The 17,560-nt window shown below is 29.4% G+C and overlaps 1 protein-coding gene across 4 annotated transcripts in view; it reads left to right on the top strand.

Moving 5' to 3' along the window:
- The window catches only part of GAA1 (glycosylphosphatidylinositol anchor attachment 1), a 55,609-nt gene extending 39,894 nt beyond the window's left edge, over positions 1–15,715 (top strand). For all 4 annotated transcript variants that reach the window (XM_075367709.1, XM_075367724.1, XM_075367713.1 and 1 more), the window contains exons 10-14: positions 1,826–1,929; positions 2,982–3,133; positions 5,755–5,975; positions 11,193–11,360; positions 12,724–15,715. In XM_075367709.1, the coding sequence (XP_075223824.1) occupies positions 1,826–1,929; positions 2,982–3,133; positions 5,755–5,975; positions 11,193–11,360; positions 12,724–13,018 (940 nt within the window). In that variant the 3' untranslated portion in view covers positions 13,019–15,715. The remainder of the gene's footprint in view (positions 1–1,825; positions 1,930–2,981; positions 3,134–5,754; positions 5,976–11,192; positions 11,361–12,723) is intronic.
- The last annotated feature ends 1,845 nt before the right edge of the window (positions 15,716–17,560 follow it).

The following is a 17,560-nucleotide window of genomic DNA, read 5'->3' as shown; positions in this document are numbered from 1 at the left end:
AAAAAATAGTTTTCAATTTAGAATGAAAATTAATTAAAGGTACTTGTGATTTCTTTGTCTACATTCTTGGCTGTGTATGCAACCAAGTAAAAAGAAAAACCATTTACATTTGTCACACAATCCTGTATGCAAATCAAAGGGAAAAAAACAGTAATTGATAATGTTGAAATTAAAAACAATACATCTAGCATTGTGGTAAACATGTCAGTGCATTGCAGTAAATTTTTTCCTTTGGACTTTTTTTTCTGGACTGTGTAGTGGTAAGATAAATCACCTATACACTTTTTATGTGAATTTGGTACCACATCCCTTCTTCAATGATGAAATGATTCAAATCATCAACTGAAAGTAGAAGTTGAATCAATATCAACTGGTGTTTTGAAACAGAAAGAGTTATTTTCAAATGCTACTTCCAGAAGAAATTACAATTTCTGAAATATAAATTATGGGGTAGTAAAAAGATGATGGCAAGCAGTTCAAAGTAAACAACAGATTTTAACAAATGGAGTCTACATATAGCACTCCTTACTGATTGTGTTATAAAAGTTGAAGCAGACTTTTAAGTAGGATATTTTGGAGCACTCTCCTACATTTGGGATCTGATACTAGGTGATTATCTTGTAATTGGGAATTTGAAGGTGTATAGGGAAAAGTTAAGACAAGATCAGAGATGGGAGAGCTGTGAGACCTCTGTAACTTGTACATTAAAAAGCTTACCAAATATGTTTAGTGTTTGGTGCAGTTGATTATTCAAAATAATTATGTTGAAAAATAACATGTTTTAAAAATGCCATAAACTATTACACCAATAAGTCACTTAAAGAAATATTTTATAAAGAAATATTTTAAAGCTAGTAGAATTGATGAACAATAAAAAGCACTGATTTCTAGAAATATGCAGAATCACTTCCTGTTGGTCAAATTTATGAATAATTAGTGTTGCATGGTTAAATGTATTCCTTTGTCAATAAATTCTACACATAGCAATGTTTGTATTACTTCGTAAATAATTATAATTCGTCTTAAATAATAAAATGATAATTATCCATCTTCATCATTACTTCTTTTGTATTCTTGTCACTTATTATGATACAGTTTGATAAACGCAAAAAATTTAAAATTAATTTCAAAATTAAGAAAGAACTAATCTTAAAAGCTAATTCTTAGCTTATTTACAGATTTTTTTTAGTCCATAAAAGAAATTCATCTTTAAAAAGATTGTGTTACAGTAATATATACATTACAAATTTTTTTATATCATATTAGATTCTCTGTTCCACGATAAACAAAGTATTTAATAGCACCATATTACAAGTTATACTGTAATGTTTAATGTGTAGAAATTTAACATGTGTAAAAATTATATTTCGTGATCAAAAGATTTCTAATACTCTTCATTGTACATAAGTGCCTGAACACCCAGAAAGCTGGGTTCGTATCATATTCATGAGATCAAAACTGGTTTATTATGTAAAGTAAATTTCACTGATCATTTTTTGTGCTGTAATCTTTAGTTATTGAACTGTTGTTGAACGGTTATTAAACTGTTATCAGTGGTTCAGTTTCATTTCTTCCTCCATTTTCTCCTTATCTCAAGCACTGAATATTAACTAATAAGAAAGCAGGGATATTGGCAAAATTTACATTTTGTGATTTAACACATTTCCTTAAAGTTTATGTTGGTGTTTTTTGTAATATGTTGGTATAAAGTATGTATCAGTTGTCTTTTAATTAATTTTTATTACTTTTTTTCATATTATATACTCTTTTCTTCATACACTGTTGAATACACTATAAGTTGTATGTTTGAACTGCATTTTTACAGGGTACTTGAAGGATTATTTAGAAGTCTTAATAATTTATTGGAGCGTTTTCATCAATCCTTCTTTTTCTATCTTTTGCCAGACACAGATCGTTATATCTCAATTGGTGAGTTCAACAAAACAAAAAAAAATATATACGTATGTTAATTATATTGTTATTTATTTATTTATTTATCTTATTATTCCCACAAAAATGACTTATGAATGCAGGAGGTCCAGGGGGCAAAGCCCTAACTGGGCTAGTTATGCATATATTATTCATGAGTTATGCATATGTGTATTCCTGCTATTATGCTTATGTAATAGAAATATATAAATTCAGCACAAACTAGTCCTATAAATTATAAATTGTAATTCTTTCATTCATTTGTAACAGCGGCTATAGAAGAAATTAAACAGTTACATTAATCACCTTCAAGTCTTAAAAATAGTACTGATTTAACGTTGAGTACAAGTGTTGAAGATATTAGTCATAGTGGTACTGTTAAACATAATCATACTAAAAGGAAAAAAAAAGAAATATACAGGTAAAAAAAATCATCAAAAACATTACCAACTGATGATGTCATCAATGAAATGAATGCAACAGCTGTAACAATGTAACCAGAAAAAATTGAAGTGGGGCAGTTGAAGATAATATGAAAAATGAAAACACCCTGGTTAGATTGTTGTTATAACACTATCTTAAAAGTTTCAAATGATATCCGGCCAATTTTACAAGTTTTGAAAAAATAAACTGAGAAATATTTTATTTTGTATTTTGACAATATTAAATAATCACATATTACAGATTTACTATCACAATAATTTTTCAAAATGCCCTCCACTACTTATACCATATTCCATTCTGTTTAAAACTCATTTTGAACAATTATTAATTATAACTCAAAAATGAAGCATTTCCAGACTCACTTTTATATGAACGTATTTCTGCTTGTAGAACATTTCCAGGAATTTTTTTGTCTTTCCATGAGACACAGTATTTTTAATTCAAATACTTTTTTTTGTAGTACTGTGTAATAAAACAATAATTAACTAAATATGTGGCTCTTGATACCTAGTTTTCCTTTGTTTAATAATTTTTTGTTTTAGCTTTTACATTAAATAAAAATCTAAAATCATCTGAAATGTGTTAAAATTCTTTTATATTGTTTATAGGTTTGTATATGCCTTGCTTAGTAATGCTGGCCGGTGCTTTAATTATTAAAGCCTTTACTTTATGGATTAAAGTTCAGCATAATCTTCCTTTGACTGGTGACGCTTTATCAACAGTTAGTAGTCCTTCAGTTTCTACTAGTGATCCAGCAAATGTAATGTACTGATATATATTATTTTTTGTAAATATTGTCATAAACATACATGTGTTAAAAATACTGTTGTCGCTTAAGTATTGCTTTAAACATGGTTGAAGCAATATTATGAAGCACCCTCATATTCATCTCATGAGGGTAAAGGATATTATGGAGATTTAGAATGTCACTAATAGTTTATAAATTAGTAGCTCAATTTATTCCCTTATGTGTTATTTGTTTTCAGTCTTCCACCAACACAGCTGGAGTATTTAAATCAACTATAGAATTTAGTATTTGCACATTGGAAGTAATAAATAAACCGGTTCATGTATGCAATGCTTGTAATTGTTAATGCTGCTCTTTGGGATTTATTTTCATACATCCATCTTTTATTTTTAAAAATCTGAAAAAATCACAGTAGCTTTTTGAATATCTAATTATGTTTAATACAATAAAAATTGAATATATATTTTAGCCTGAAATCAGATGAGTTTTTTACCAAAATAAATTTTTAACCCCAACAAAAAAATTATAACCTCTGTAAATATTGAAATAATTTTTTTCTTCCGTTAATTATTTCTAAACCCAAAAAGAAGAAATCTTACCAATAAATAATTGAAAACACCTACAGTTTTGAAGTAATTTTCTTGAATTTTCGTGTGAAAATACTTTATCAGAATAATTTCAGGCTCATAGTACATAAATATTACAATCTGTTACTGACTGTTGACAAATAAACAAACTACCATGAAATTGTTTAAGTGACCATATAATTTTTCATTAAAAGACTTTCCCAGTCACTTAGTCTTAGGATGACCAGAACAAGTTTCTCCAAATAAAAAAATCGTAAAAGATAGGTCCATTCAATGATGGAAGGCTTAAACATACACATAAAAAAATATATATCCATAGCTGAAATGAAAAAACCTTTGCGTTTTATATTATAGTAAAGAGAGAGGTTTTACTTAATCATCATTGGGTTGAAAAATAGAGAACTGGATAATTAGAGTAGTTAAATCGTGAATTAATGTTATAAATAGAAGTTTGATTAGTTGGAACAACAAAATGTAAACGTTTATTTTTCAGTGCATGGTGCAAAAGCTTACATCTTATGCGAGTGTTACTAATATTATTTGTATTAATAAAAAATTTGTGTTAAGATTTTTCAAGTAACAAAATTGTGATTATAGTAAAGAGAATTACAAACAAATAGAATATGTTGTCAAATTGTCTCTGCCACAATAGCCTTTCCGCTCTTATTTTGGTTATCAAATCTTATTCAGTTTTATTTAAAATAGTTTCAATATGTCTTCTTTCTGTGTATCAACTGATTTATTCTTTGGTTTCATTTTTAATAAATCTAATTTGTATAACATACGTATTATTTTTTGGTTACTAATTTTTTGGGTTTTCAAATCTATTTACCATATTAATAAAATCTTGCTTTTCTATAAAGGTTTTCTACTGGAACGTTGGTGATTAAATTTCCACAGACATAATCATGTTTGTTTCTTGATAAATGATTCTTAAAATTACTTTCATAAACATAATCATTAGTTTACATAACAGCATCTAGTGTTTGCAAACTAGAAGCCATGTCTTTGTTATTAAGTTGCAGTTGATTAACTCTTTAGCCTTAAATGGATTATTTATCAAGAATTCAAATGATGTAATATGATACTAGTTCAGACTAGTTGATAACACAGAGTTTGTAGTGGATGTATAGTGTAATAAAATCATTTCATAATCTTCTATACAGTGGAGGAGACATTTTATACAGAATTTCTCATAGAAAGGGATACATTAATTTTTTTCTTTACACTGTATCCCAGTTTTTCTGATGTCAGTGTAAAACACCTGAGTTACAAGCACCACTATTCAATGTTGCTTTATCTATAAGTAATGTATTCATTATATGTGTACTCCTTTTGATGAATTGATTGAAGGTGTCCGTTGTTTGACTTATATTATCTTCACTTTATTGAGCTTGGCATGTTGAATGTAACAATATATTAATTCAGTAAAAACCCAATAACAAGTCACTTTCCTAACAAGTGATGCTTGTTATACACGACAGTGATGCTATTATTTTCAGGAGTAACTGGTTTATTAGGTCATCTATAACCGGTTGCTTGTGGCACCTAATATAAGTATGAAATGGTAATGGCTTACAGGTGACAAGTTACAGCTTACAAGTTAATATATTATGATATTTCATTATATATATCATACATGTACAGATGATAATATCCAACCAGATTGTAATGTCTTTATAATGAAGTTTGTATGCATTAAAAATTTATTTATTTATAAATAAGCGATATTTATTTTACAGTTGTAAGTAATTATTCTGTAGATGAAGAGGCCAGTTTTCTGATAAATTACATTAGTTTCCAGTATATTTAATTAATACCAGTTTTTAAATTAGAATATTGGTATTAAAATCAATATAAATTTTATCGATAGAGTATGTTTTAAACTGTGGAACTATAACTATCAGAAAGCTTGATAATGAAGGTAGAAAGCAGTTTTAATATTTTCTACGTAATTTGCCCTTTGGTCCATCACATAGAGTTATAATTGAATCAAATTTCTTTCCATTTTAAAGAAAAGTTTCATTACTGTACATTTATTTGCAGGATGGAGAACAGCAGGTCATCCAGCCACTACCTAAATCTGCTATGAATGTTGTTATGATTGGTACTGTTGTTTTTGTTAATCATTTGTTCAGTGTCATCTTATTTTCAAGTATGCAAGGATTTACACGGTTAACAACAAGTCTCTCATCTGAAGATGCTTTATACTTGGCTTTCTTCATTGGATCGTTGATTACAATTTTTTCTCCGTATTTTATTAAATTGTAAGTAGACTGATCAATAAACATTGTACATTTTTAAGTATTAAATTAATTATTCATAGATTAAAAAATTTACTTCCAAATATGAATTGGTGCAGAGTACTTTTTTCAAAGGAATCTATTGCTTAGTGAAAATAATATATTTTTCCTGCATAATTTGTGCACCTGATTTGACTGCATTATTTCATGTAAAGTAATCTAAAGATAGATACTACTCATGTGAAATAAAATACAGAGCATTTTATTTTAAAAGTTATTGATCAGGAGTTCTAATTTCTTAGAATTACAAATTAAAAAGGTGCCATGTGTATCAGATTTGTTATCTACGATTACAAATACATAAGCTTTGGTAAGATTGAGCACCCTTTACTACCTGATGGTTCTGCAACTCTTTCAATATCTTAGGGAGTAACATCCCAGAAATAAAATTGTATGAACACGGTAAAATGCCAGAGAGATCAAAGCCATATTTCATGTACTGGTTCTCAGTAATCATTGAAGTTGAACAATGTTAGGTAAAGTTTCACTGCATGCTGTTGACATTTGTTAGTGGCTAATCTCTTTAGCATTTTACACTTCTTGAATAAAAAATATTACATGCTTTGTACATAGACTTATCAACAGTTGCATGCGTTTGTGTTTCTATTTTAAACAAAATAATCTGTTACCAGTGTTCAGAAGTAATGACTGGCATAATTTATAAACTTTTTCATTTTAACCAAATATTATACAAAACCCTTTTGGATTGAGTGAGTTTGCTCATACAGAGAAAAGAGTTGATTTGTTCTTTATTTTTATTTAATGAATTCTATAGCTTTCTCTGTATGATTTATATAGATTGCATTTACTGTTAATTGTGACAAATCAGTTTTAACTCATATTTGTTTTTGTTTCTTATACTTTAAAGCTAGCTCTTAGGCTATTTTCCAGAAGTAATTGGATAATTTTTTTTTTTTAAAGTATGCAGCATTTCTTTTGGTTTATATTTTTGCATAAAGCATAAAATTATTAGCAGTCATGTCATAAAAATTATGAGTTCAATTTCTCAAACCACTGAACAAATATTCCATCAAATTGTAAAGTATACAAAAATGAAATAAAATGTTTTTCTGTTACAAATTTTATAAAAGTTAATATATTTATTTTTTTTAAACTAAAAGATGGTTTCATTAACTGAAAAGTGATTTTTTTCTTCAGTTCATGTAACAGATAAAGGTGAAATTTTTTTATAAATGAAATCTTTATTTTTACAGTATTTACAAAAATTTGAACTCATTGATTGTTCCAGAGTTCCAATGTAGTAATTAACTTAAATGCATCAAATTTTTTATTTTAACTTAGTAAGTATTCCTTCTAAATTGATTGAGCGAAGCTCCATTTTGTTGAGAATACAGGTTTATATTTTGATAAGCTTCTAAGTGTTCATTACATATTTGGCTTCTTTGCAAGAGTCCAGCAGCTCAATGAAAAAAATGCCTGGATGCATGTATTTTGAATGAGGTCGCCATTTTGAACAGCTACTATAGTTTCTTTTACTAATGTTTTTAATTTATTGCTGTTAAACAAATTTTAATCTAAAAAAAAAGTTTGTTTATTGTTAACTAGTGCCTTTCATTAAACAAAAAATGTGTAATGGGAATTATTTTTCAATGTTAATATTTTTTATTATTATAATATTTTCATAATTTATATAATATTTTATTTTATTTTAATATTTTCTATATTATTATATTTATTACATAACATTAATAAAATTATTCCAGTAGAGATCGTGTCGAGTTATTTAATTTTATTTGGGAGGGAAAAAAAATTTGATTTTAATCTAATGACTTACACTTAAGAATTTTTGCCGTGAATGGATTTGTTTAAATAGGGTCCATTTTCTTTGTCATAAAATGCTTAACATTTTTGTAAAACAACATTTAAATAAACCAGCAGTTGCAAAGATATTAACAACTAAAAATTTTACATGGCCACCATTTTGAAATGGATTGGGAGATCAGGTTCATTACTTTTATACAAGAATTTTATACTTTGTTTAAGTTTCAAAAGTCCTTGTACAAACTCTGTGCGCGCGCATGTGTGTGTGTGTGTGCATATATATATATATATTTTAGGGTAGGATGAAAAGTTCTGAGCCTGGATAAGAAAACAAAATTTTTCTGGGTACATTTTGATTTATTTTTAAGCATAGTTACCATTAAGTCTATACACTTAGCCTAGAATTCCACAAGAGTCCTTATGGCAGTTCATTACATCAAATTATCCAACTCCTTAAAATAATCATCTACGACGGCAATAACCTCATTATTGGTCAAAAATCTCTTCTATCAGAGCTATTTTTTTTAGTTAGGGAAAACATGATAGTTACTGGGAGCCAGATCAGGTGAATATGGAGGGTGTTGGAATAATTAAAACTGTAATTTGTTGATTTTTACCACTTCAATGATTGAAGTGTGAGCTGAAGCATTGTCTTGATGAAAAAGCATTAGTGTGTTTCAGCTTCTCTAACCTCCAAATCCAGAACCTCCAGACTCTGATCCAAACCTCAAAGCCTGGCTGAAAGAAAATCAACAAATGTTTTCCAGTCCACATGTCTGTGCAGAAAATGACCCTGCTGAACCAGAACATTACATCCATCAGTAGCGTTTACTCAAACCACCAGCAGTCTCATAAAGAATCAATCGATGATCGCTTGAGCAATCATCAACTACCTTCTAGTTACAAACATTAGCAGGGATATACCTACCAATGGTAACATCGATGTTTATTCTTTCAAACAGTCATCCATATACATTACCTGCATAGGTGGGCAACTCCCCAGCTATATTAAATACCTGAAGACTATGCTGGGCTAAGAATTCCTGTACTAATTCATTGCCATCATCAATGAAATCACTTAGCTATAAAAATGACTTAGCATTCACATCCGCACTAATAAAGATTGGACTAGTACTGGTGAATCGAAGGATATTATCCCAGACCTCAAGATGATGATCAGCAGGATCTCTGTACTGAAAATATGAACTTGCAACATATAGATGCAAGTCCAGAACATCCACATGGACAACAACGTGATTATTTGAGAGTTGTCAAATTAAGACGCTATCAACCTCTCTCTTCTCTTCTGCACAAAACAGCAGACATACTGTCTGAACCAAAATAACACCTCTCCCAATGAGAAAAATCTGGTAGTTCATTAGATAACTTGTGTAAATGCTGTAACAAAACAACATCCAACCCTCGGATGTAGCGCTACCTCACCAAGCTCAATTTGAACAATGTAGGTACCCTGTGAATTTAATTGACCAAATCTAATCATTAAATATTGAGTTGTTATACATTTCAACAGCTCTCAGATAGTGTCCACAGTTTTTACTATTGACGGGTGTTTGTAGTCTTTTTGAGAGCTCTTGCAATTTATGCAAGTTGGAACCTCTGACTTCTTAGGACATTTGTCACGCTTGTCCCCTTCATCACCACAATGAGCACATACTGCAGGTTGATTACAGAACTTAGTAACAAAAAACAATGCTGGATATCTAAATATTCCTTAACTCGACTAGAAGAGAAGTCTATAAACAACCTGCTGTCCTTAGTGAAGCTGTTAAATAAAGTATTATTTACCTCGAAGATGTTGTGATATCTTCTCTGCCTTGCACCTACCTGATTTAAACAATAATCTACATTCAGACTTGAAAGAAGCCTTGTCCATCTGAATATTCTGCTCTCTAATGACAGTCATCAACTCATCCTCAGATATCATAAACTTATCCACTGATCTATATCATAAACTATGATTCTTGGGCACCTTGCCATCTTTAATCTTTATGATTTCAGAAAACTTTCACAAGAAAAATGGTGGCCAATCCCTTTTTTTGAGAATTGTACTTGTAAAAAAGCAACTTAAACTGCAAAAATTGCAGAAGAAATAAGGAAACCATCTTGTAGGATATTTTAATTGCTTTTCTCCTTCAATTGCATTCAGAAATGTTCCTTTATCAGTTATTGTTGTAAAATAGAAAAATAATTCACCCCCATTCAACATTTTATTCATTCATTTAGCAGTTATATATACAATTACAGATACTTTGCTACGTTATTATAAAATTAAAGACTTATATACAGATTAGCTAACATTATTTATTTGAAACTGTACAAGGAAATATGTTAATTTCAACATTTAAAATACATAAATGATATGCATTTTTAGAAGTAAATGTTTTCATATATAAATTATGTAACAAAATAAACTTTGAAAGAAACAACTATCATAACATTTCCCTTCTGTAGCTTGGCAAAGTGCTAACCACTTGTGATGTGTCCACTAGAAGTTCTATCATTTTAGATGGTATATGTGCAGCTCCATGAATTACATGTTTTCTTTATTTAGTTTTGAGTCTGGATTTGTAAAAATTATACTTAGTTAATCCTAAAAAACCAAGTGAAGATAGATCTGCTTCTCTGGAATTGTATCATTTCATATTTATAGAGCATAGTAAGTTACTCATCTTGTAACCATAGTTCATTTAAGTGTTGTTCAATAACTTCCTGCATAATTAGTAGAATTTTTACCAACTCCATGTGCGTGTTTAATAACTTTTTGTATTGTATTTATAGAAATATTTTAATTCATTTATACTTTTATCTTTGAAATATTAAAATTAATTGCTCTATTATACTGCTTCAAGTAAATAATGCCAGCAGAACTATAACTGTCATTTACTTATATAATAATGTTGCAAAGTATATGTTTTTGTATACATTGTTATTAAATAGAATGGTGAGTAATTTTAATAATTTTCATTTGCAACAGTAACTTATACAAGTATGTTATTGAATACAATCTGAAATATCAAAAACAAAACAAAAATTCCTTAAACACAAATTACCTCATTTTATTTTTTGTGTGATTTCTCCAGTTTTGATCATTGATATCTTAAAAAAGGGGGGTAGCTGTCAAAAAGTGGGTTGGCCCACTTCTATCAAATTTTACTTGAACACAAGATCATTTCTGATTAAAAGAATAAAGTTTGATTCAAAATGGTAGACAGAAATTTCAACAATCTGTGAAGTAATATTTTGTAGCTGTACACATCTGCATTTGTTTCTTTGCTTATACATGGTCATTTCTGTATTGTAGACTTTTCTAACATTTATCCATATTTTATATTAGCCGTAAAATATATATTTCTAATCATGAAATGTGTTTTGTATTAGGTTAAAGCCTGATAATTTTGAACATCAGTGGGTTCTCTTGAACATTATTGCCCTCTTGGAATTGGCAACAGTTCTTTTGGCTGTCGGTATGAACAATTTTTCATTAGCATTCCTAGTTGCCACAATTTATGTACCTCCAGCTTTATGGCTACAACCTACAAGTAACAGGTGAGTAGTAGTACTTGTTACAGTAATTACATGTAAAATTATATGAAAAAATTAATAAAATGCAAATTTAATTAATACATATTACATATGTGTTAATACAGTGTAGTTAATATATTTGTCTTATTTATTAATAAAATAGATAATTTGGAATTATTTATTAAAACTGACAATATGAATATGACTTCTAATAGCCTTATAAATTACATTTTTAAAATAATTTTATATTTTTAACTCTGCTCTCTGCATAATTGTTTTTGGAAACTTTCAATGTGTGCAGATATTAGATTCCATTCAGTTGGAAATCAGGAAATCACACACTAAACAGTATATGACTTTATTCCAGTTAATCATAACTATTGAAATAAAATATCATTTTTCTAAAATGTTATTCTCACTGGAAATCAAGCTCAAAACCAGCAATACCAACAAACTACACCAGTCGTTCAATCAGTAAATTAATGTAATAAATGCATCTATTTGGAAATTAAATTAAAATTTATTTTTTAATATTTAGGAATAAAAAAAAAATAATCAGAAGCAATAATAAAAAAATCAGAATTTATTAGTAAAGTAAAATTTTATGTACTTTTAAAAATGTGTATATGTAATTTAATAGGCGCACAAGGAAGTCATATGATGTTTAGATAAGATTTTTTATTTTATTTTCATTTCAGATGGTATAAAAAAATGTGCTGGGTATTGTTACAAACGTTCTTCATTGTTTACCACTTTTTTTTTTATATTGTTATGTTTATCTATTATTTAATTTGTTTATTCTAATTGTTTTCATTAATGCATTAAGTAGTATTTTACTTAACAATATTTACATAAAAGCAGTCAGTTCTGCTCTCTGCCTATCTGATTTTTTAATTGTTATTAATACAGCCTTAGATGTGTCTTTGCACTTATTTTAATGAAAAAGAAGAGAAGAATGAAATAATAACTGAAAAAATGGAGAATAATAACTGGACCTTGTTGGGAATTAAATCTAAAAGCCTAACTTTTTTCAATGCCTGAGCATTTTATTTGTGTACCCATTTTCATTGCATGCTTCTCAAAGCAAGTGAAATTAATTAGAGATGAAATGTTTAATTAGAAAGGGTATATAGCATTGCCTGAGTTTATGACTTAGTTTTATTAAATAGTTTTTTTTTCCATTCATTGCTATTTACTTCTCACCTGCTTGTATACAGTCAGTGATTTTTTTTTATTTTAAGAAACTGTTGTTAAATCTGATTAATAGTAATAATTTTTACTTTGTAGTTATATAATACCCTGTTTTAATTGGATTATTTCTCTATCTATAATCTCATATTACATTATCAGAATTATTGTTATTATTTTTCTTTTATTTTTATTTCAGATTGTGTAAAAAAATGTGCTGGGTATTGTTACATCCATTCTTCATGTTATGTTGGGTAGTTACAGGTTTCACCATTGCAATGTTTCCTGAATTAACATTCCATCAAATAGTGTCCCGTTCTTTCTCTGCTAATAAGCAAGCACTGGTATTGTGTGCCGTTGATTCGTACATATATGCCAGTTGGGGTTTCAGTGTTGCTACTATATTCTTTTTACCTACTTGGACATTGTTTTGGCAATTGATGCTTACTTCAAGACCTAGGCAAGATGTTGAATCAAGAAAAAAATGTAATTAATTTTTTTGTAAAAAGATTTTGTTTACTTGTCAAATTTGCATTATATATAAATTTTGTATAATTAGTTAAAGATTAGTTTTTTTGTTTTGTCACACTTGTTTATTGTTGTCAGTAGTGTTAAAGTGACTGACATTGTATTTATTATGACTTTTTTTATTAGAAATACGTAGCATCAGCTCTTATTTTATGTAGGTGAGTAAAATTAAGAAAATTTTAGTTTGAATAAAATCTGCTCAGAAGACATGTAGCAGATATGATTTTTCATTTTCTTTGTGTTTTATCTTAAGGCATATTCTTATACATTATATCTGAGATGTATATTTGTTGATAAGTAGATTTGATTTTATTTGTAAATTATATGAATTTAATGATTGTATTTTTGTATTCAATCTACATTCATTATAATTATTAAAAAAAAAAAATAGACATATAATTATATATATTCTGTCGCCCAATGGCTTCAACAGCACATGGCACCTTAAAACCTTATTGTAGCTTGGAAAAGGGCTGTTTGAGGTTTTGGTCCTGAAAAGCCATTTGTGTGTTTTGTGAGGTAACCCTGAGAAGGGCTATTGGGTCCGAAAGCTGGTCTCCAGCGATGTTGGCTTGACTGTAGTCAGGGAGTTGTGGCTCATCTGTTGGAACCGGACAAGCTTCCCCTCAGCAGCAGTTTGTTCCCCACTACAGCGTGGTGGTGGTGGACCCCAAAGCCCTACAGTGTCAGATTGGCGTGGCAGTGGTGGCCCCCCCAGAGCCCTAGAGTGTCAGGTCGGCGTAGCTGAGACGGTTCTTCCTGAGTGATTCCACATCACACCAGCTCCTGCTGATGGGCCTGTTAATCAACCCACTCGCCAGGACCTGTTAATCAACCCACTCGCCAGGACACTTGAAGCCCAGCAAGCTAGGGTGGGTGGGAAGGTAGCATCTGCGCCCAGCAGGCCATTCAGGCCTGCTCCAGTGGGGATGTTGGCATCCCCCAGGATGTCTCACGTTAGGCCGGCCAGAGAACTTCTTCTTTCTTATTCCATCTTCTTCTTCTCCTTCTCTAGGTGATGGTCAATGAAGAATTAATTCTCACATTACTGATACTGCCTTATGTAGGCTGTCAGAGCATGGTGGGGCCATGCTGGTGTGGTGGGAGTGGTGCTTACACAGTCACATAGGTATACTTTACTCCAGCTGACTACTGAACTGCTAGTGTTGCACTTGCCAATATGAAGCTCAACATGTATGTGGCAACTATATATATATATATATATATATATATATATATATATATAAGATTAATATATCCTATAATGTACAGGGTTTCCATGTTTATGGAATATGATCAATGTGTATATATAATATATATATTGCGTGTTTATTTCATAACAATGAAATTTAAAAAAAATAGTTTTCTTATGAATGCTAAAAATAAAATTCTGACTTAATATGTTTTCAGTAGATCCACATTTATTTAAGACAAAATATCAAATAAGCATTAAAAATTAAAATTGTGTAAAGAGAACAATTTTCCTCTTTACTCGTACTAATAGAAAGCGAATTTTATTGTTTACTATTTATTACTATTGATTTTCAGTAACAGTCATTCATTAGATTGTTAATTGCAACTGGTGGTAACAGTCCTAGAATATTTTTAAATTGTAACTGTTCATTTATATTACTTAACTGGTGTTAAATTTGAGCATGAAAAATATTTTTAATTTTGAGTTTGACAATTCTATTATTTTTCGACCACTTTTTAAATAAATATATATAACTTTTTTTTAAATTTAAAAATAATTCAATAACATTTTGACCACTATATTAATAAAATTTAATATTATATGATATTTATACAATGATATGATTTTTATATGATATATAAACCACCAAAACATAGAAGTAGATAAAAAAAAACTTTACCAACTGAAGATGCAGGATTCCCCGAAAATTGGTTATTGGAAATTAATATGTTAAGTTTAATGTATCTAATTACTGAGTTTTGTTGGTTTATATATATATATATATTCAGTTTGCGTTAAATTATATTATTAAGATTTGCTGTAAAATTATTTTATGGTAAAATATATATATATATATATATTGCAATAATGAATATACATATCCTACATTACATACATTTAATATTAAATGCATTATAAACCACCAAAACATAGTAAATAGATAAATTAAATTTAACGTATTAATTCCAAGAATCAATTTTCATGGGATTACGCATCTTCAGTTGTTAAAGTTTACTACATTAAAACAATGTACTTATAATTTTTAAATTTGTTAAAATTGTTTTCTTTTTGAAATTATTATGGACAAATACAAAAATCGGCTGCGCGGTAGTGGAATGATGTAACATTTAAAACGTTACTTCCTTCATTTAGTTGTCATTATTACCAACCATTAGATTGTAGTTTTCTTAAGTTTTAATTAAATAATCATATTGAATGTGATTTGGTGGTTCATTATTTTATATTTTTGTCTATATTTATAAATGTAGTATTTCTCAAGTATATTCATATTTTTAATTTACTTTCCTTTGTTCAATGAATTATTTGAATTTAAAAAATATATATATATTTATGTAGTTTGCTTTAAATTATGTTATTTAATTTTGTGTGAAACTTGTAATAAATTAAATAAACAAATTAACCTGATAAATTTGTTGTTATTAAATAAAGTGTGATTGTAATTGAAAAATGTTATACTTGCAATTTTTTAAAAATTTTGTTAATATGCCATCCTTTGTTCTTAATCAGTTCATATACACTCTTTGTGGCTAACATGCTATAGATTTTTAATTTTTTTGTCTCGAGTCAATGATGAGGTCAGTTTTTATTTTACAGTTCATTTTATCTTACTTTTTGACAGTTTCTTATAAAATAAATTTTCAATTTAATTAATAATAATAAAATGCCTTTATTGAATGATAAAATACAAAAAAAAATACAACAAAGAAAATTGAGCTGGCCAAATACGCATGAGCAAAATCCATCTGAGGAGATCGAGTTTGAAATATTATAATCAAGCAATCAAATTATTCAATAACATGACTATAGATATAAATGACGTAACTTTTGAGGCAATGAATACCTAATTCTATGAAAAATAGATTTTAAACTTCTGAATAAGCCAATAAGGTAAAAAAGGAAGAAAAAATTGCTAAGATAACAAAAAAAGGGTCAGTTGCAACTAAGTTATACATATTGTCAATAAAAATATAAATTTTAACATTATAGACCATTTTAGATTTTAAATCTATTACAAATAAATTTTAAATAAATACATATACACACACACACACACATATATATATATATATATATATATACACACACGAGGTGCTACCAAAAGTTCGGGGAATTGTACCATAAAAATAAAATAGCTTACCATAACTTATAATTTCCACTGTCTCCTTCAAAGTAATCCCCTTGGGCATTGATACATTGATGCCAGCATTTTTCCCATGATTCCATGCATCCCTGGAAGTCTGCAGGTGATGTGTTCGAAGCACATTCTGCGTTTCTTCCTGAATCTCCTTAATTGTGTTAAAACGACGGCCTTTCAGTTGAAATTTTATTTTCAGGGCAATTTTTTGCCCCGTGCGTCAGGCGAATAGGGTGGGTGGGGAATCACTACCGTCTTTTTGGAAGCCAAAAAATTCCGAACGGCTAGTGATGTGTGTATGCGGGTGCATTGTCATTGTGCAGAACCCAGCTGTTACCCCACAGATCTGAACGTTTGCGCCTAATGCTTTCACGTAACCGCTTCAAAACTTCACTATAGAATATCCCATTGACAGTTTGACCAAGAGGAACAAATTCTTTATGGATAATGCCTTTGATGTTGAAAAAAACAATCATCATGGACTTCACGTTGCTGCGAACTTGGCATGCTTTTTTTGGCCACGATAAACTTGGCAACGACTGCTGCTTAGTTTCAGGGTCATACTCGTACACCCATGTCTCATCACTGGTTATTATGTTGGAGATGAAGTTAGGGTCATCTCTTGCTGAATTTTTCAATTCACTACAGACAGCTACGCGATGTTGTTTCTGGTCGCTGTTCAACAATCTCGGTACAAATTTTACAGCAATGCATTTCATGTTCAAATTGTCCAACAAGATGCGTTGCATGGACCCGCATCATGGATTGTTTGTCTACAATCTGCAACAATAGCCTCTCGCACTTTCACAATGTTTTCCGGTGTTGCGCTTGTTGATGGTCTTCCTGAACGCTCATCGTCATCGACTGTCATTCATCCATCTTTGAATCGTTTGTACCACAAAAAAATTTTACTTTTACTCATAGCATTGTCACCAAATGCTTCCACAAGCATGTGATGGGTTTCTGCACCAGTTTTTTTAAGCATGAAGCAAAATTTGATGCAGGTTCTTTGCTCTTTCAAATCTGCTATTTAGAACTTTGCCGAAGCAGTAAAACACAATGTTACACAACTGCACGAAAGTCAACAATGCAGCCTCTCACCGTCACAGCTGTTGGAACACTGATTCACAAAGAGTACTGTTAGCCACATCTAGCGGC

This window comes from Lycorma delicatula, chromosome 1 (assembly GCF_047948215.1).
Source record: "Lycorma delicatula isolate Av1 chromosome 1, ASM4794821v1, whole genome shotgun sequence".
Taxonomy (NCBI): domain Eukaryota; kingdom Metazoa; phylum Arthropoda; class Insecta; order Hemiptera; family Fulgoridae; genus Lycorma; species Lycorma delicatula.
Note: the sequence above shows the minus strand (reverse complement) of the source record. Positions and strands in the feature narration are given on the sequence as shown.